Here is a 22199-nt window from a genome sequence, read left to right as displayed (position 1 = left end):
TAAAAAAGCAGACAGCTATGTCCCAGATGTTGGGAAAAGATGAAACCCCAGAAAAACAACTAAATGAGGTAGAGATAGGCACCCTTCCAGAAAAAGAACTGAGAACAATGATAGTAAAGATGATCCAGGATCTCAGGAAAACAATGGAAAAGATGCAAAAAATGTTTGCTACAGACCTGTTTTTGAACTGTGGTGTTGGAGAAGACTCTTGAGAGTCCCTTGGACTGCAAGGAGATCCAACCAGTCCATCCTAAAGGAGACCAGTCCTGGGTGTTCATTGGAAGGACTGATGTTGAAGCTGAAACTCCAATACTTTGGCCACCTGATGCGAAGAGCTGACTCATTTGAAAAGACCCTGATGCTGGGAAAGATTGAGGGCAGGAGGAGAAAGGGTGACAGAGGATGAGATGGTTGGATGGCATCACCGACTCAATGGACATGGGTTTGGGTGGACTCCAGGAGTTGGTGATGGGCAGGGAGGCCTGGCGTGCTGTGGTTCATGGGGTCGCAAAGAGTCAGACATGACTGAGCAACTGAATTGAACTGAACTGAACTAGAAGAACTAAATAACAAACAAACATAGATGAGTAATACACTAGAAGGAACCATAGCAGAATAACTGAGGCAGAAGAATGGATAAATGATCTGGAGGGCAGAAAGGTGGAAATCACTGCTGCAGAACAGAAAATAGAAAAAAGACTGAAAAGAAGTGAAGACAGCCCAAGAGATCTCTGGGACAACATTAAATGCAGCAACATTTGCATTATAGGGGCCCCAGAAGGAGAAGAAAGAGAGGAAGAATGTGAGAAAATATTTGAAGAGATAATAGCTGAAAACTTCCCTAACATGGGAAAGGACATACTCAACCAAGTCCAGAAAGCACAGAGAGCTCCAGGCAGGAAAAATTCAAGGAGGAACATACTGAGACACACGGTAATCAAACTGACAAAAATTAAAGACGCAAATAAAAATATTAAAAGCAACAAGGGAAAAACAACAGCATACAAGGAAAATATCATCAGGTTATCAACTGATTTCTCAACAGAAACTCAAGCCAGAAGGAAATGACATGATATATTTAAAGTGATGAAAAGAAAGAAATGTACAACCAAGAATACTCTACCCAGCAGGACTCTCATTCAGATTTGAGGGAGAAATAAAAAATTTTCCAGGCAAGCAAAAGTTAAGAGATCTCAGCAGATATTGCCTTTTCTCTCCAAAGCTCCAGATATGTTTCTAATGAGCAGCTATGTTTAAAAATCATTGGACTATATGATGATCTTTTACTTTTATCCAGTTCGTTTCACTTTTTCTATTTCATATTCAGTGCTCCCATTTCATTTAGTTTATGTTTTCCAACTTCTCCATTTCTTCTCTTTTCTTTTTGATGTTCTTTATCAAGTCTTTATTAAGCATATTAGAAAAGTTTTTGCATACATATATATATAAATAGTATTTATAATATATATATTTTAGAAAACCTATCAACTTTTGCCTAACTAAAAAATTTATGACATTTTGATTCCACTTGTTTGACTAGTATGAATAGAATGCTAGAGTTCTAATTTTAAAAGTTAGATATGAAACAAGCAACAGAGATTTACTATATATCACAGGGAACTATAGTCAGTATCTTGTAATAACATATAACGGAAAATAATCTGAAAAACAACATATATGTGTGTGTAATATATATACATATATATAATATATATGTGTATAAAACTGAATCACCTTGCTATACACCTGAAACATTGTTATTCAACTATATTTCAATAAAATATATATTAAGAAAAAAAAATAAAAGGGGGAAAAGGACCTGAACAGACATTCTTTCAAAGAACACACCCACTGTCAACAGGGGAAGTGCTCCAATCACTAATTTCATGCTCCAACATGAAAAAGTGCTCCAATTACTAACCATCAAGGAAATGCAAATCAAAATCACAAGATCACCTCATAATTGTTCAGTTCAGTTTAGTTCAGTCACTCAGTTGTGTCCAACTCTCTGCAGCCCCATGGACTGCAGCATGCTAGGCCTCCCTGTCTATCACCAACTCCCAGAGTGTACTCAAACTCATGTCCATTAAGTTGGTGATGCCATCCAATCATCTCATCCTCTGTCATCCCCTTCTCCTTGTGTCTTTAATCTTTCCCAGCATCAGGGTCTTTTCGAAGGAGTCAGTTCTTCACATCAGGTGGCCAAAGTATTGGAGTTTCAGCTTCAACATCAGTCCTTCCAATGAATATTCAGGACTGATTTCCTTTAGCATGAACTGGTTGCATCTGCTCGCAGTTCAAGGGACTCTCAAGAATTTCTTCAACACCACAGTTCAAAAACATTAATCCTTCGGTGCTCAGCCTTCTTTATAGTCCAACTCTCACATCCAAGTGAGACATGACCATGTGAGACATGACCACTGGAAAAACCATAGCCTTGACTAGACGGACCTTTGTTGGCAAAGTAATGTCTCTGCTTTTTAATATGCTGTCCAGGTTGGTCATAACTTTCCTTCCAAGGAGTAAGCATCTTTTAATTTCATAGCTGCAGTCACCATCTGCAGTGATTTTGGAGCCCCCCAAAATAAAGTCTGCCACTGTTTACCCATCTATTTGCCATGAAGTGATGGGGCCAGATGCCATGATCTTTGTTATCTGAAAGTTGAGCTTTAAGCCAACTTTTTCACTCTCCTCTTTCACTTTTATCAAGAGGCTCTTAAGTTCTTCAATTTCTGCCATAAGGGTGGTGTCATCTGCATATCTGAGGTTATTGATATTTCTCCAGGAAATCTTGATTCCAGCTTGTGCTTCATCCAGCCCAGCATTTCTCATGATATACTCTGCATATAAGTCAAATAAGCAGGGTGACAATAGACAGCCTTGACATACTCCTTTTCCTATTTGGAACCAGTCTGTTGCTGCATGTCCAGTTCTAACTGGTGCTTCCTGACCTTATTACAGATTTGTGCACATCAGGTCCCAGGGACCCCACAGAGACTGAGACAGAACTGTGTTTCAGCATCTCCTGTGGAGGTCCGGGTCAGCAGTGGACTGCCACAGGGACAGGGGCTCTGGGTGCAGCAGACTTGGGTATGGCATAAGCCCTTTTGGAGGAGGTCGCCATTAACCCCACCATAGAGCTACCAGAACTTACACAGGACTGGGAAACAGACTCTTGGAGGGCACAAACAGAACCTTGTGCACCAGGACCCAGGAGAAAGGAGCAGTGACCTCACAAGAGGCTGACCCAGACTTGCCTGTGAAGGTCTAGGAGTCTCCAGTGGAGGCGTGGGTTGGTGGTGGCCTGCTGCAGGGTTGGGGCACTGAGTGTAGCAGTACATGCGTGGGGTCTTTTGAAAGAGGTTGCCATTATCTTCATTACCTCCACCATAGTTTGGCCCCAGGTAAATAGCAGGGAGGGAACACAGCTCCATCCATCAACAGAAAATTGGGTTAAAGATTTACTGAGCATGTCCCTGCCCATCAGAACAAGACCCAGTTTCCCCCTCTGTCAGTCTCTTCCATCAGGAATCTTCCATAAGCCTCTTATCCTTCTCCATCAGAGGACAGACAGACTGAAAACCACAATCTTAACTGTTAGACTGTCTCTCATTAACAAGACAAGAGTTCACACATTTTTCAAGGAGGTAAAGAAAAGGGATTCCTTATGCAACGTTGGTGAGAATGTAAATTGATAACAACTACTATGAAAAACAGTATGGATGTTCCTCAAGAAATTAAAAGTAGAGTTATATGATCCAGCATTCCCACTGCTGGGCATATACCAGAGTTTAAAACAATATATCAAAGAAATATCTGCACTTTAATGTTCATTGCAGCATTATTTACAAAATAACCAAGGTATGGAAACTACCTATATGTCTATAGAGAGATGAATGGGTGAAGATGTGGTATCTATCTCAAAAGAATATTATTCAACCATGAAAAATAAGGATATAATGCCACTTATGACAACATGGATGAAATATGAAGGCATATTGCTAAGTGAAATAAGTCAGATGGAGAAAAATACTGTAGATCTCATTTGTAGTGAAATCTTAAAAAAAAAAAAAAAAAAAAAAGGCCAAACTTGTAGAAACAGAAAGTAGAATGGTAGTTACCAGCAGCTAGAGTTTAAGGGATTGGGAAATGCTGGTCAAAGGGTTCAAGACTGTAGTTATAAGATGGAAAATGTTCTAGAGGACAGCACATAAGTTCTGCACACAGCATAGTTACTATAGTTATTAACAGTAATATTGCATTTTATACTTGGCATTTGCTAAAAGAGTAAATCTTACGTTTTCTCACTACACACACATGCAGGTAACTCTGGGAGGTGATGGATATGTTAATTAACCCGGTGATGATAATGATTTCACAAGGTATCCTCATATCAAAGCATCACACTGTACACACGTTCTGCTGTGCTTAGTTGCTTAGTCATGTCTGACTCTGGACCCCATGGACGGTAGCCCACCAGGCTTCTCTGTCCATGGGGATTCTCCAGGCAAGAATAATGGAGTGGGTTGCCATTCCCTCTTCCAGGGGATCTTCCCAACACAGGGATCAAATGCAGGTCTCCCTCATTGCAGGCAGATTCTTTACCATCTGAGCCACCCGGGAAGCCTGTATACACATTAAATATATACAATTTTGTTTGTTAATGAAATCTCAGTAAACCTGGAGGAAAATATTATCATTCTTAATGGTGTACTGATGAAAATATTCCAGATCTTCATATAGTGAAATATACATTATCAAAACTCATTGAACTGTCCATAGAAAACTGGGTATATTTCATGGTATGTAAATGTTATGGGTTGACTTTGTCTCTAAAAAAGATTTGAGACACAAAGTCCCTCAAAAAAGTTCAAAGCCCCAATAACTCAGAATGTACCCTTACTTTGAAAATAGAGTTATTGCAAATATAATAAAAATAGAGTTATTGCAAATATAATAAATTAAGATGGGGTCCTATCAAAATAGGCTGGAAACTTAATTCAACATTTCTGATATCTTCATAAAAGGAGAGACACATACAAGGAGAAAATGACCATGTGATGACAGAGGCAGACAGTGGCATGATATGGTTATAAGCCAAGGAATACCAAAGATTACTGGTCAATACCAGAAGCTAGAAGCAGCAAAGAAGCATTCTCTCCTATAGGTTTCAGAGAAAGCCAGACCTTGCTGACACCTTCGTTTCAAACTTGTAGTCTCCGTAACTGTGGGACAATAAATTTCTGTTGTTTTAAGGTACCTATTTGTTTGTGGATCACGACAAACTGCAAAGGTCTTAGAGAGATGGGAATACCAGACCATCTTACCTGTCTCCTGAGAAACCTGTATGCAGGTCAGAAAACAACAGTTAGAACACTGTATGGAACAACTGACTGGCTCAAGATCAAGAAAGGAGTATGACAGGGCTGTCTGCTGTCACTCCATTTGTTTAACCTATATGCTGAGTGCATCATGAGAAATGTCAGGCTGGATGAGTTACAAGCTGGAATCAAAACAGGTTGGGGAAACAACAACCTCAGATATGCGGATGATACCACTCTATTCACTAATACTACTCTGACAGAAAAGGAAGAGGAAGAGGAACTAAAGAATCTCTTGATGAGGGTGAAGGAGGAGAGTGAAAGAGCCGGCTTAAGACTAAATATTGAAAAAAACTAAGATCATGGCATCTGGCCCCCATTACTTCATGGCAAATAGAGGGGCGGGGGGGAAGGTGGAAGTAGTGACAGATTTCCTCTTCTTGGGCTCCAAAATCACTGTGGACAGTGACTGCAGTCATGAAATCAGAAGACGGCTGCTTTTTGGCAGGAAAGATATGACACACCTAGACAGTGTATTGAAAAGCAGAGACATTACTCTGCTGAAAAGGTCCGTATAGTGAAGGCTATGGTCTTCACAGTGGTCACGTACAGTTGTGAGAGCTGGACTGTAAAGAAGGCAGAATGCTAAAGAACTGATGCCATTGGACTGTGGTGCTAAAGAAGACTCCTGAAGGTCCTCTGGACAGCAAGGAGATCAAACCTGTCAATTTTAAGGGAGATCAACCTTGAACATTCACTGGAAGGATGCTGAAGTTCCAGTATTTTGGTCATCTGAGGCAAACAGACTCATTGGAAAAGTCCCTGATGCTGGCAAAGATTGAGGACAGAAGGAGAAGAGGGCATCAAGGGATGAGATGGCTGGACGGCATCACTGATGCAATGAATGTGAACTTGAGCAAACTCCAGGAGATGGTGAGGGACAGGAAGGCCTGGCAAGCTGCAGTCCATGGGGTTGCAAAGAGTTGGACATGACTGCACAACTGAACAACAACAACAACAATGGCATCCCTAGGAAATTAAGAGAACTTAATAAGTTATAATTAATAAAATCATAATTAGGAAATTAGTATAGTAATACCTCAATAAAGTTTATAGAAAACAAAAGAAAAAGTACCATAAGACTTCACACTGATAAAATTAATAGTCCAAGAGTATCAACATGTTATTCAAGAAATATCTATAGGAAAACTTACACACTATAGATAAGAGGTAAACTGGTACCACCATCTTAACATTGTACAGAAAGTGGTGACCAAAATCATTCCCAAGAAAAGAAATGCAAATAGGCAAAGTGGTTGTCTGAGGAGGCCTTACAAACAGCTGAGAAAAGAGAACCAAAAGGCAAAGGAGAAAGGGAAAGATATACACAACTGAATGCAGAGTACCAGAGAACAGCAAAGAGAGATAAGAAAGCTTTCTTAAGTGAACAATGCAAAGAAATAGAGGGAAACAATAGAATGGGAAAGACTAGAGATCTCTTCAAGAAAACCGGAGATACCATGATAAAGGACAGAAATGGCAAGGATATAACAGAAGCAGAAGAGATAAAGAAGAGGTGGCAAGGATACACAGAACAGCAATACAAAAAAGGTCTTAATCACCCAGGTAACCACGATGGTGTAGTCACTCAGAGACAGACATCCTCAAGTGTGAAGTCAAGTGGACCTTTTAGGAAGCATTACTATGAACAAAGCTAGTGGAGGTGATGGAATTTCAGCTGAGCTATTTCAAATCATAAAAGATGATGCTGTTAAACTGCTGTGCTCAATATGCCAGCAAATTTGAAAAACTCAGCAGTGGCCAGGATTGGAAAAGTCTGTTTTCATTCCAATCCCAAAGAATGGCAATGCCAAAGAACATTCAAACTACCATACAACTGTGCTCATTTCACATGTGAGCAAGGTAATGCTCAAAGTCCTTCAAGCTAGGTTTCAACAGAATGTGAATTGAGAAATTCCAGATGTACAAGCTGGATTGAGAAAAGGCAGAGGAACCAGAGATCAAATTGTCAACATACGCTGGATCATCGAAAAAGCAAGGGAATTTAAAAAAAATCTATTTCTGCTTTAGTAATTACACTAAAGCCTTTGACTGTGTGAATCACAACAAACTGGAAAATTCTTCAAGAGATGGGAATACCAGACCACCTTACCTGTCTCCTGAGAACCCTGTATGCAGGTCAAGCAGAAACAGAATGGGACATAGAGCGAGTAGTTCAAAATTTGGAAAGGAGTATGTCATGGCTGTATACTGTCATTCTGCTTATCCAACTTATATGCAGAGTACATCACACGAAATACTGGTTGGTTCACAAGCTGGAATCAAGATTGCTGGGAGAAATATCAACAACCTCAGATATACATATGATACTACTCTAATGGCAGAAAGTAAGGAACCAAAGAGCCTCTTGATGAGGGTGAAAGAGGGGAGTGAAAAAGCTGTCTTAAAACTCAACATTCAAAAAAATGAAAATCATGATATCCAGTCTCATCATTTCCTGGCAAATAGAAGGGGAAAAAGTAGAAACAGTGACAGATTTTATTTTTTTGGGCTCCAAAATCACTGCAGATGGTGACTGCAGCCATGGAATTAAAAGACACTTGTTCCTTGGAAGAAAAGCTATGACACCCATAGACAGCATAAAAAAAGCAGAGACATTACTTCATCGACAAAAGTCAGACTAGTCAAAGCTATGGTTTTTGCAGTAGTCATGTACAGATATGAGAGTTGAACCATAAAGAAGGCTGAGCATTGAAGAATTGAAGCTTTTGAATTGGGGTGCTGCAGAAGACTCTTGAGAATCTCTTGGACAGCAAGGAGATCAAAAAAGTCAATCCCAAAGGAAATCAACCCTGAATATTCACTGGAAGGACTGATGCTGAAGATGAAGCTCCAATACTTTGGCCACCTGGTGCGAAGAGCAGACTCACTGGATAAGACCCTGATGATAGGAAAGATTGAAGGCAAAAGAAGAAGGGGGCAACAGGGGATGAGACAGTTGGATGGCATCACCGACTCAGTGGACATAACTCTGAGCAAACTCCAGGAGATTGTAAAGGACAGGGAGACCTGGCATGCTGCAGTCAATGCAGTTGCAAAGAGTCGGACATGACTTAGTGTCTGAACAACAAGAACAACCATCTTGGTAAACAATGTGGCTAACTGGGTATATTATCTACTTAGGAATCAGCAATTTCAGCTTTATGTATACACCCCAGAGAGTTGCATGCCACAAAAATGTTTATATTAATAACAGCATGTTTTTAACAGATGACTGACTGAGCAAGCACATACACACAATAAATTACATTCACACAACATTTAAATTGTATTCCAGTCAATTGACTATTTCATGGCAAGGAAAATTACTTAGCTACATCCATACAAAAATATGATTGAATCTCACAAATTTAATGTTAAAAATAATAAGCAATAACGTAATAAGTTTTTGCATAACTTTGTCATTTGGGAATGTAAAAATAACCAGTAAAACTACAAAGGAGGGAAATGTTATCACAACAGTCAAGAGAGTGCTTCTCTCTGGAAAGAATGTAATGGGACTGTCATCAGGAAAGAGCACGTGGTTGAGGGAGTACTTTTCATGAAACTGCACTGTTTTATTTCTTGACCTAGGTAGAGATTACAATGGTTGTTGCTTTATAATTACTTGTTAAAATGCTCAAATTTTATGTACCTTTCTGTATGTGTATTTCAGTATAAGACAAATATATTGTAAAGGGAGTGACAAAAAGTGTAATGGGTTCTTAGAAGAGATGAAGAACAAGTATTAGGACACTGACAGTACTAATTTTAGAAGCAGCAGCAAGTTTAGGAAATTTTTTTTTTCCTGTTCAGGAAGGAAAGTGATTTAGTTGAACTTAGGGAAATGTTTAGCAGTCGCTGAAAAGAATTTTACCAATATTTCATTAAAACCCAGAGATAATTTATTGAAGCTGCATTTGAACTACAGAAACTTCCAGGTAAAATGGGAGAATAAGGCCTTGCACAACTACCTAATGAAACAAAATATATAAACTATGACGAGGTACCACCTCACACTAGTCAGAATGGCCATCGTTAAAAAGTTGACAAAGAAAAAATGCTGGGAGGATGTGGTAAAAAGGAAACCCTCCTACACTGTTGGTGGGAATGTAAATTGGTGCAGCCACTATGGAGAACAGGATGGGGGTTCCTTAAAAAAACTAAAAATAGAACTTACATTTGACACAGGAATCCCACTCCTGGACATATACCCAGAGGAAACAATAATTCCAAAAGATACATGCACCCCCATGCTCACTACAGCACTATTTACAATAGCCAGGACACAGAAGCAACCTACATGTCCATCAACAGAGGAACGGATGCAGAAGATGTGGCACATACATACAATGGAATATCACTCAGCCATTAAAGGGAATGAAACCGTGCCATGTTCAGAGATGTGGATGGGCCTAAAGACTGTCAAACAGAGTGAAGTCAGTCAGAAAGAGAAAAATACTGCGTATTAATGCATACATGTGGAATCGAGAAAAATGGAACAGATGAACCTATTTGCAAAGCAGAGATAGAGACACGGACAAAGAGAACAAATGTATGGAATCCAATGCGGAGAGGGGGAAGGTGGGATGAATTGGGAGATTGGTACTGACACTATAACGAGAACCTACTGTAAAGTACATCCCTGGTGGGAAGTGCTCTAGGGCTGAATAGGGCTTCCCTGGTGGCTCAGAGGTTACAGCGTCTGCCTCCAATGCGGGAGACCCAGATTCGATCCCTGGGTCGGGAAGAGCCCCTGGAAAAGGAAATGGTAACCCATTCCAGTATTCTTGCCTGGAGAATCCCATGGACGGAGGAGCCTGGTAGGCTACAGTCCACGGGGTCGCAAAGAGTTGGATACAACTGAGAGACTTCACTTGACTTCACTGTATAGCACAGAGAACTCTGCTCGGTGCTCCGTGGTGACCTAAATGGGAAGGAAACCCAAAAAAGAGGGGACATACATACACACTCAGCTGTACACCCGAAACTAACACAATACTGTATAGAAACTATACGCCAATAAAAATTGTTTTGAAAGAAAGAAATAACATTCAACTTAAAAAAATTTTTTTTCCACTGAGATAACCTCTCAGGTTTTCCTTTGAAATTAGATTTTGCTATTGCTGTTATACTTGCAGCTAAATCTTATACCAACCCATGAAACCAGTTGGGCCCCACCATGAGAGCCACCAAGCAGACGACCCACAAACCGCAGAAAAATTATACCAAAGAAATTCTTGCACTGTTAAGAGAGTTCTAGGACTCACAACAGATTTTCCAACCTGGGGATCTGGCAAAGGGACTGAGAACCCCCAGGAATTTGACTTTGGAGGCCAGTGGGATTTCATTACAGAACCTGCACAGGACTAGGGAAACAGACTCTTGGCGGGCACAAGAAAAATCTTATGTGCACCAGGGCCCAGGAGAAAGGAGCAATGTTCCCATAAAAGACTGAGCCAGACTTGCCTATAACTGTCCAGGAGTCTCTGGCAAAGGTGTGAGTCAATAGTGGCCTACTGCAGGGTCAGGGGCACTAAATACAATCTTGTAGCCATAAGTCCTTTTGAAGAAGGTCACCATTACCGACATTACTCCTACAAAGTTTGGCCTCAGGCCAAACACCCACCCATCAACAGAAAATTGTATTAAAGATTTACTGAGCATAGCCTAGTAAACTAAGACTATGGCATCCAGTCCCATCACTTCATGGCAAACAAATGGGGAAACAATGGAAACAGTGACAGACTTTGTTTTCTTTGGCTCCAAAATCACTGAAGATGGTGACTGCAGTCATGACTTCCTTGGAAGGAAAGTTATGACCAACCCAGACAGCATATCAAAAAGCAGAGACATTACTTTGCCAACAAAGGTCTGTCTAGTCAAGGCTAAGGTTTTTCCAGTGGTCATGTATGGATGTGAGAGTTGGACTATAAAGAAAGCTGAGCGCTGAAGAATTGATGCTTTTTAAACTGTAGTCTTGGAGAAGATTCTTGAGAGTCTCTTGGACTACAAGGAGATCCAGCAAGTCCATCCTAAGGGAAACCAGTTCTGAATATTCATTGGAAGGATAATGCTGAAGCTGAAACTTCAATACTTTGGCCACCTGATGTGAAGAACTGATTCACTGGAAAAGACCCTGATTCTGGGAAAGACTGAAGGCAGGAGGAGGAGGGGACAACAGAGGATGAGATGGTTGGATGGCATCACCGACTCAATGGACATGAGTTTGAGTAAGCTTCGGGAGCTGGAGATGGACAGGGAAGCGTGGCATGCTGCAGTTCACGGGGTCACAAAGAGTCGGACACGACAGAGAGACTGAACTGAACTGAGCATGGTCCCACCCATCAGAACTAGACCTAGAGTCCCCCACAGTCAGTCTCTCCCATCAGGAAGCTTCCACAAGCCTCTTATCATTACCCATCACAGGGCAGACAGAATGAAAACCACTCTCACAGAAAACTAACCAACCGATCACATGGGTTACAGCCCTATCAAACTCAGTGAAACTATGAGCCATGCCGTGTAGGGCCATCCAAGACGGATGGGTCATGGTGGAGGGTTCTAACAAAATGTGGTCTACTGGAGAAAGGAATGGCAAACCACTTCAGTATTCTTGTCTTGAGAACCCCATGAACACTATGAAAAGGCAAAAATATATCACACTGAAAGATGAACTCTGCAAGTCGGTAGGAGCCCAATATGCTACTGGAGAACAGTGGAGAAACAACTCCAGAAAGAATGATGTGACGAAGTCGGAGCAAAAAGAACACCCAGCTGTGGATGTGACTGGTGATGGAAGTAAAGTACAATGCTGTAAAGAGCAATATTACATAGGAACCTGGGATCTTAGGTCCATGAATCAAAGTAAATTAGAAATGGTCAAACAGGAGATGGCGAGAGTGAACATCAACATTTTAGGAATCAGTGAACGAAAATGGACTGGAATGGGTAAATTTAATTCAGATGACCATAATGTCTGCTACTGTGGGCAAGAATCCCTTAGAAGAAATGAAGTAGCCTTCATAGTCAACAACGGAGTCCAAAATGCAGTACCTGGGTACAATCTCAAAAATGACAGAATGATTTCTGTTTCCAAGGCAAACCAATCAATATCACAGTGATCCAAGTCTATGCCCCAACCACAAATGCTGAAGAATCCAAAGCTGAACAGGTCTATGATGATGTACAAGACCATCTAAAACTAACACCAAGGAAAGATGTTCTTTTCATCGTACAGTACTGGAATGCAAAAGCAGGAAGTCAAGAGATACCTGGAGTAGCAGGCAAGTTTGGCCTTGGAGTACAAAATGAAGTAGGGCAAAGGCAAATAAGAGTTTTGCCAAGAGAACGCACTGGTCCTAGAAAACACCTACTTCAAACAACACAAGAGATGACTCTACAAATACACATCACCGATATCCATGTGTATTGATGGCCAACACCAAAATCAGGTTGATTATATTCTTTGCAGCCAAAGATGGAGAAGCTCTATACAGTCAGCAAAAACAAGACCGGGAGCTGACTGTGACTCACTCAGATCATGAACTCCTTATTGCCAAACTCAGACTTATTGAAGAAATTAGGGAAAACCACTGAATCACTGAGTTATGACATATGACTATACAGATAAAGTGATACATAGATTCAAGGGATTAAATCTGATAGAGAGAGTGCCTGAAGGACCATGCATGGAGGTTCGTGACCATACAGGAGGCAGTGACCAAGACCATCCCCAAGAAAAAGAAAGGCAAAAAGGCAAAAAAGAAAGATATACCCATCTGAATGCAGAGTTCCAAAGAATAGCAAGGAAGGATAAGAAAACCTTAGTGATCAATGCAAAGAAATACAGGAAAATGACAGAATGGGAAAGACCTCTTCAAGAAAATGAGAGATACCAAGGGACTATTTCATGCAAAGATGGGCACAATAAAGGACAGAAATTGTATGGACCTAACAGAAGCAGAAGATATTAAGAGGTGGCAAGAATACACAGAAAAACTGTACAAAAAAGATCTTCACAACCCAGATAACTACAATGATGTTATCACTCACCTAAAGCCAGACATCCTGGAATGTTAAGTCAAGTGGGCCTTAGGAAGCATCACTACGAACAAAGCTAGTGGAGGTGATGGAATTCCACTTGAGCTATTTCAAATCCTCAAAGATGATGCTGTGAAAGTGCTGCACTTCATATGCCAGCAAATTTGGAAAACTCAGTAGTGGCCACAGGACGGGAAAAGGTCAATTTTCATTCCAATCCCAAAGAAAAGTAATGCCAAAGAATGTTCAACTACTGCACAATTGCACAATAGCAAAGTAATGCTCAAAATTCTTTACCAGTACGTGAACCAAGAACTTTCAGATATTCAAGCTGGATTGAGAAAAGGAAGAAAAAACAGGAATCAAGTTGCCAACATCCATTGGATCATCAAAAAAGCAAGAGAATTCCAGAAAAACATCTACTTCTGTTTTACTGACTATGCCAAAGTCTTTGATTGTGTGGATCATAACAAACTATGGAAAATTCTTAAAGAGATGGGAACATCAGACCACCTCCTGAGAAATCTATATGCAGGTCAAGAAGCAACAGTTAGAACTTGACATGGAACAGCAGACTGGTTCCAAATTGGGAAAGGAGTACATCAAGGCTGTATCTTGTCACCCTGCTTATTTAACTTTTATGCAGAGTACATCATGTGAAATACCAGGTTGGATGAAGCACAAGTTGGACTCAAGATTGCCAGGAGAAATAGCAATAACCTCAGATATGCAGATGACACCACCCTTATGGCAGAAAGCAAAAAAGAACTAAAGAGCCTCTTGATGAGAGTCAAAGAGGAGAGTGAAAAGACTGGCTTAAAACTCAACATTCAAAAAACAAAGATCATGGCATCCGGTTCCATCAATTCAAGACAAGTAGATGAGAAAACAATAGAAACAGTGACAGACTTTATTTTCCTAGGCTTCAAAATCACTGTAGATGGTGACTGCAGCCATGAAATTAAAAGATGCTTGCTCCTTGGAAGAAAAGCTATGATCAGCCTAGACAGAATATTAAAAAGCAGAGACATTACTTTACTGACAAAGGTCCATCTAGTCAAAGCTATGGATTTTCCAGTAGTCACATATGGATATGAGAGTCGAACCATAAAGAATGCTGAGTGCCAAAGAATTGATGCTTTTGAACTGTGGTGTTAGAGAAGACTCTTGAGACTCCCTTGGACAACAAGGAGATCCAACCAGTCCATCCTAAAGGAAATCAGTCCTGAATATTCATTGGAAGGACTGATGCTGAAGCTGAAGCTCCAACTCTTTGGCCACCTGACGAGAAGAACTGACTTACTGGAAAAGACCCTGATTCTGAGAAAGATTGAAGGAAGGAAGAGAAGGGGATGACAGAGGATGAGATGATTAGATGGCATCACAGACTTGATGCACATGAGTCTAAGCAAGCTCTGGGAGTTGGTGATGGACAGGGAAGCCTGGCATGATACAGTCCATGGGGTCACAAAGTCAGACACAACTGAGCGACTGAACTGAACTGAACTGATGAGACTAGTTTGTATTACTGGTTTCTCACATCAGTTTTCCTTCAGGGGCTTTTTCTCCTTTACTTGATGATTATAAGTATGGTAGGAATATTTAATATACTTAGACACACTTCTACTTGGACACATCTGAATGCATTTCCAATTTATTTGTATTTAATTTTTATTAATGAATTATTGTTTTTCCTACTCTTATACTTCTAATATGATGGCAGATATCTTTATTCAAAGTCTTTCTTTGCATCCCTACCTTGAAAGCTACCTTTTGATTTTGAATCTGGGGAAATTAGGTTTGTGTTCTTTCAAGCTAAGCTGAGACTTTTGCTTTGCCATCGAATTTCTGTTGGAGATAAATCCAAGTTCCTCCTTCTTATTCTACTTGGATTCATATAGATATTTTTCAACTTTACCTCTGATGTATATGAGTCAGTTTTCAAAAGGCCTGGGTATCTCTCTTTTAATTTTTCTTCTGGTAGAAAGAAAAGATTTTTCATTTTTTTCACTGGCATGGCTTCTTGCCGGTGTTCCTCTAAAGGTGGTATTTGGTCCTCCTCTGTCATTGACAGCCTAGAAACAGTGGACAATGCCGTATCTGTTTCCTTTGATGGCACATCAGTTTTAGGAGCAACAACACTTGAATCATCTTTACTTGACTGGTTCAAAGTTGGTAGAGTCAGGCCTTTCTTATCATCATTATCCAGTAACTAAAAAATATATCAATGAACTACCAATTAATCATTACCAATTAAAAATATTTAAAACTAACAAAACTGGACTTAAAATCATTTGTACTTTTATCCTTTATTATAAAAGTTACCACCAATATTTGTAAATTATTACATTCTTTAAGAGTTGAGAAATTCTCTACCTGCCTGCAGCCATGGACTACAGCGATTATCCATAAAAATGACCATACTGCATTATAAAGCAGTAGTTCTCATATATTCATATTTTAAAATCAGCAACATCTTGAAGAAGGAAAATCGAGGTGTCTGATATTTTAGTTACTATACTGTCACCAATATATCATAACAAAAGAAATTTTAATAGCAAAATAAAACAAAGAACAATATCATAAAAATCATAATTATATAACAAAATAAAAGAAATTTTAATAGTAAAATATTACAAGTAATAGTATCATAAAAGAAATGATAAAAGTCTGTTAAGACAAGTAAATTTAGCTGTATGAGAAGCTCCCTATATTGCCTTTTTTGTCTCTTCTTGGACTATGGAAAACAGTGTCTATTGACTCTTCAACTGGCATTTGGGGAGCCAGTGGCCCAAGAATAGAAATCATTAAATCCTATTTTTCAAGTAGTACAAAAGAACCTTTTATATTTTATTGGTTTCCATAGGGGTCCACTGGCTTTTGGAATTGATACCTTCTGTAAAATTAGCTAAAAAGTAAATAATATTATGTGAAATATATTATACAATATAGACTATTATTATGGAGATTGCATATTACAGAGAGTATATAGTTATAGAGAAAAAGTACAGAGTGTAGTTAAGTCTGTGGCATCCATATCTGAGATGTAGAACTTCATGATTTTTTTTTAACTGTTTCCCCCCTTTGGTTCATAAACACATTTTGTCCCCTATAGTTATATATACTTTAAAATGTTACAATTTAATGCTGAAACTTCCCCTTTAATGGTATAATTTAACTTAAATGAGTCACATAACTGTATAAATATTGCTGTACCAGAAATAACCATGAAAACCTAAATAATTTCTTGAGTGCTCTTTTCCTTTCATCTATAAATATTTTCTGTTTACAAATATTTCACCCCTTTATAAAACAGTAACTATTAGAAATTCTCTTTCAAGTTTCCTTACCTCACTTGGAATAGTCTCGGCTTCCTCCTTTATTAGAGAGATACCTGTTAAGAAATTTATAGAAGTATTTTATTATATATAAAATAATAAACATTATGCATTAATAAAATATCATTACAGTTTTTCTCACCAAGAATAAGAGCAATTTAAATCAAAGCAGCTATTCAAACACAGTTACGAAAACAGGCTGACGAATCTCTAGGAAGATGGAGGAGTAAATGAACAAGTATAGAGTGAAAAAGTATAATATGATAACACTTCAGATACATCAATATAAGACATTGAAACAGGCATATAATATTGTTCAGTCACTCAGTCATGTCCAACTATTTGCAAACCCATGGACTGCAGCCTGCCAGGCTTCCCAGTCCTTCACCATCTCTCGGAACTTACTCAAACTCATGTCCATTGAGTTGGTGATGCCATCCAACCATCTCATCCTTAGTTGTTCCCTTCTCCTCCTGCCTTCAATCTTTCCCAGCATCAGGTTCTTTTCTAATGAGTCAGCTCTTTGCATCAGGTGGCCAAAGTATTGGGGCTTCAGCTTCAGCATCAGTCCTTCCAGTGAATATCTAGGACTGATTTCCTGTAAGATTGATTGGTTTGATCTCCTTGAAGAACATCACCACAGTCCAAAGTCGGAGAAGAGTTTTCTCTGACTCCACAGTTCAAAAGCATCAATTCTATTGATGCTCAGCCTTTTTTATGGTCCAACTCTCACATCCATACATGACTACTGGAAAAGCCATAGCTTTGACTAGATGGATCTTTGTCAGTAACATAATATCTCTGCTTTTTAATATGCTGTCTAGGTATGTCATAGCTTTTCTTCCAAGGAGCAAGCATCTTTTAATTTCATGGCTGCAGTCACCATCTGCAGTGATTTTAGAGCCCAAGAAAATAAAATCTTTCACTGTTTCCCCATCCATTTGCCATGAAGTGATGGGACCAGATGCCATGATCTTTGTTTTATGAATGCTGAGTTTTAAGCCAGCTTTTTTTTTTCACTCTCCTCTTTCACTTTCATCAAGAAGCTCCTTAGTTCTTCTTGCTTTCTGCCATGAGGGTGGTGTTATTTGCATATCTTAGGTTATTGATATTTTTCCTGGCAATCTTGATTCTAGCTTGTGCTTCATCCAGCCTGGTATTTCACATGATGTACTCTGCATATAAGTTAAATAAGCAGGGTGACAATATACAGCCTTGATGTACTCCTTTCCCAATTTGGAACCAGTCCATTGTTCCATGTCCAATACTAAATGTTGCTTCTTGACCTGCATACAATTTTCTCAGGAGGCAGGTAAGGTGGTCTGGTGTTCCCATCTCTTTTTAAGAATTTTCCACAGCTTGTTGTGATCCACATAGTCACAGGCTTTAGCACAGTCAAGGAAGCAGAAGTAGATATTTTCCTAGAATTCTCTTGCTTTTTCTATGATCCAACAGATGTTGGAAATTTGATCTCTGGTTCTTCTGCCTTCTCTAAATCCAGCTTGAACATCTGAAAGTTCTCAGTTCATGTACTGTTGAAGACTAGCTTGGAAAATTTTTAGCATTACTATGCTAGCATGTGAAATGCATGTAATTGTGCAGTAGTATGAACATTCTTTGGCATTGCCTTTCTTTGGGATTGGAATGAAAACTGAGTATATATTGATAAAAATCAAGAGGAAATAAAATAAATCCCAGATGGTCAGTGATTAAGGTTGGGATTGGAAAAAGAGATTAGAATAAAGCTGTATATAACCAAAGAACTAGGATCTTTCAACAGAGGCTAACTGAAGCACTTACAAAATCTTCCTAGCAATATAAAATATTCCTAGAAATATATTGGTCTTCCCTGGTGACTCAGTCAGTAAAGAGTCTGCCTGCAATGCGGGAGACCCAGGTTCAGTTCCTGGGTTGGGAAGATCCCCTGGAGAAGGAAATGGCAACCCGCTCCAGTATTCTTGCCTGGAGAATCCCATAGACAGGGGAGCCTGGTGGACTACAGTCTATGGGGTCACAAAGAGTCGGACACGACTGAGTGACTAACACTTTCACTTTCACTTTAGAAATATAAACAATACGTATTTAGCAAAGAAAAAAAATCTAAAAGAAGAAGGGATTAAATACAGAGATAAAATGGAATGCCTAAATCTAATAAAAACAAAATTTAGTAAGGTCACTATTAGCTGCATGACTACTGTCAGTTCATTTTTCTGAGCCTTGGTTTTCTCACAAGTAAATCAGATTAGAGACAGTTTATTTTATAGGAATGGTAGAAGTATACATAACATGTGCAGCAATTTGGCTAAAAGCTTGAGCTTTTGGATCAAACAGACAAGGTTCAAATTAATGACTATGTGACCTCTCACAGACTGATCTTCAGTTTCCTCATCTGTAAAAATGTGGATAAATAATAATAGCATCCTCAGTTGACTGCTGTGAGGACTGACTTATATAATCCAAGTAACATGCCTGGAACACAGAGATTAGTAAATCACTTAGCTGTAACTACAGGAAGCTATTGGAATGCCAGAAGGAAAGAAGTCACCAGAGGATCCAATGGGACCTGAAATAAACTCCTAGGATAATTGAAAAAAAAAATTAAAGAAAAATAAAGATATCAACCACTAGTGAGTGGTTAACTCACTAGTGAGAAAGGTTAACTTCCAATATTCAACAGTGATATTAAAGAGGGAAGCTGTTATTCTGCTACAACCTAAAACTTGAATGTTTCAGTTAAAGGGCAGATTAAAGATGAAATAGCTCTGCTAGGTTGGTTGATCCTCGGAGGTTAGGAAATGAATATACTAAAGACTGAGGTAGCTGGAGAAGTAGAATTAGACAAATAACCTGTGGCAAAAACTTATAACAATAAATCATTAATCCACATCAGCAGAAATTAAGATTTTAAAGATAGAGTATTATGCATCTATTTTAACTTACTAAGTGAATCTTTTAATAGATTTTTCTTAAAGGTGCATATACAGTATCTTTTATTAATTAAATATGTTACTGATAATTTGTGGAGAAGGAAATGGCAATCCACTCCAGTGTTCTTGCTTAGAAAGTCCATGGACAGAGAAGCCTGGTGGCCTGCGGTCCATGGGGTCCCACAGGGTCGGGCACGACAGAAGTGACTTAGCATGCACACACACACTGATAATTTGTATGAAGTTCTCACATTTAATGCTAACTTTATTTCCTGTCCTGCTTTTTCCCTTTCCCTTTCTCTTACACACACACATACACACCCTCCACATAAAAGAAATCAATAGGTCTACAGTTAACAATGTTTAACAACACACCTTTTCATAGACTATAGATAAGATTTAACTTTTTTCTTGTCCTTAAAGGAGGAAAGGAGTATCAAAAATAAAAATAATTCTTTATTGGTCTAATTCTTTTCTTTGGAGTGTTACAAAATAAATACTATATACCAAGACTATAATGAGATGTATTTTTACTCCCTAACAAAAAATGAAATCTACTTAAAGCAGATTATTGGTTTTCTTTTTGTGATATAACCACCCTGTTTTAATTATCTTAATAATAAATACAAAAGTAAATTAGGTACATAACCTGATGTTACAGTATCTGTAGGTCTCTCTTCCAATTGGCTTTCTAGTATATCATTGATATTACTTTCCTAGAAGGAAAAAAAAAAAAGAAAAACATATTAGAGAAATATTTAAAGAGCTAAAACATTTTTCTCTGCCTTCATAACTTCTTTTAATACTTTAAAAATATTATAGAAGACAAGAAGAATATGGGTTTGTGAGAAAAGCAAACAGTACTGTTTTAAATAGTACTGTTTAAATAGTACTAACACCCTGGCTAGGAGCTGATGTTCCAGGGAGAGGAGATCCAAGAATTGATAGGGTTTCTGAATGCATGAGAGAAAAAGGTTACAAGACAAATGACATAATGTTTAATTTCAGGGGGTGTAAGAGGATATCCACAGGAAACAGATCAGTTGTTTCCTGGAATACATGATAGTCTATCAACTGCAAAGTGATATGGATCTTTAAAAAATTTTAAGGAGAATTATACAGTGGGGTGATCACTGGCTCTAACAAAAGACTGACTTTTCAATGAGAACCCAAAGTCCAAAGTCCCTTAACCGAAAAGTCCCCCAATTTCCCTAAAATACAAATTCTGTATTAGCAAATGCTCGTCTTATCATAGCACAATCCTGCCCAATTATCTCAGAGGCTTTGAAAAACATGAATACGTTTTAAAAAATAGGTTTTAATACCATTTTAAGGCTGTGATTTTAGTTAACATTTTATTTATTCACTGAAATTCCTGTGAATCCTTTACAGCCATATCAAAATGTATATATTAGATTGTACTTCTAAATATTAAGCCTTACTTATCTATCTGATAAGGGTCTAGTATCCAAAATATATAAATAACTCTTACAACTCAACAATAAAAATACAAATAGCTAAATTTAAAAAATAACCAAAGATATAAATAAAAATTTATTCAGATAAGATATACAAATGGCCAGTGTTCACATGAAAAGTTGTTCTCATCATGGGTCATTAAAGAAATGCAAATGAAAACTACAATGATTTACTACTTCAAACCCACCAGGATGGCTATAATTAAATTTTTTAAAAAATAACAAAATAACAAGTTTTGTAGAAGTCATGGACCCCGCATACATTGCTGGTTAAATGTAAAATCATGCTGCTGCTGTGGAAAAGTTTGTCAGTTTCTGAAAAAGTTAAACAGAATTATGATATGATTTAGCAATTGCACTCCTAAGTATATACACAAAAGAATTAAAAACATATATTTACACAAAAAGCTGCACATAATTGTTCATAGCAGCATTATACATAATAGTTAAAAAGTGAAAACAACCAAATGTCCACTAACTAATGAGTGGATAAAAAAAGAGGCATATTCATACAATGAAATATTTGGCAATGAAATGAAGTACTGATACATGCTACAATAGTGATAAACCTTGAAAACACTACACTAAGTGAAAGAAATAAGTCACAAAGGACCATATATTGTATGATTCCATTTGTATGAAATATCTACAACAAGCAAATCTATAGAGACATAAAGTAGATTAGTTACTGCTTAGGGCTGGTGGGGCATGGAGGGTTTGGAGGTTATAGGCCAAGAGGTATGGGGTTTCTTTTAGGGGTAATGGTAATATTCTCAAATTTATTACAATGGATGCACAACTGTATGAATATACTTAGTGTCACTGAATTGTACACTTAAATGGGTGAATGGTATAGTATCTGAATTATATCTCAACAAAGCTGTTAAAAACTAAACCTTATAAGTAATCAATATTTACTGAATGTCACATTATCAGAATATGAAAGTACAGAAACTATGCTCAAATCCTTCAAGCTAGGCTGCAGCAGTATGTGAACTGAGAACTTCCAGATGTAAGAGCTGGATCCAGATA

General features: G+C 38.4%; 1 protein-coding gene across 1 annotated transcript in view; it reads right to left on the bottom strand.

Moving 5' to 3' along the window:
* Window positions 1-15234: 15234 nt before the first annotated feature.
* LOC136164132 (cation channel sperm-associated targeting subunit tau-like) overlaps window positions 15235-22199 on the bottom strand; it is a 69593-nt gene continuing 62628 nt past the window's right edge. Inside the window, exons 11-13 of the mRNA XM_065928930.1 lie at window positions 20339-20405; window positions 16775-16818; window positions 15235-15636 (exon numbers count right to left, since the gene is read on the bottom strand). Coding sequence (XP_065785002.1) covers window positions 15235-15636; window positions 16775-16818; window positions 20339-20405 — 513 coding nt within the window. The remainder of the gene's footprint in view (window positions 15637-16774; window positions 16819-20338; window positions 20406-22199) is intronic.

Source organism: Muntiacus reevesi, chromosome 3 (assembly GCF_963930625.1).
Source record: "Muntiacus reevesi chromosome 3, mMunRee1.1, whole genome shotgun sequence".
Lineage (NCBI taxonomy): Eukaryota > Metazoa > Chordata > Mammalia > Artiodactyla > Cervidae > Muntiacus > Muntiacus reevesi.
Note: the sequence above shows the minus strand (reverse complement) of the source record. Positions and strands in the feature narration are given on the sequence as shown.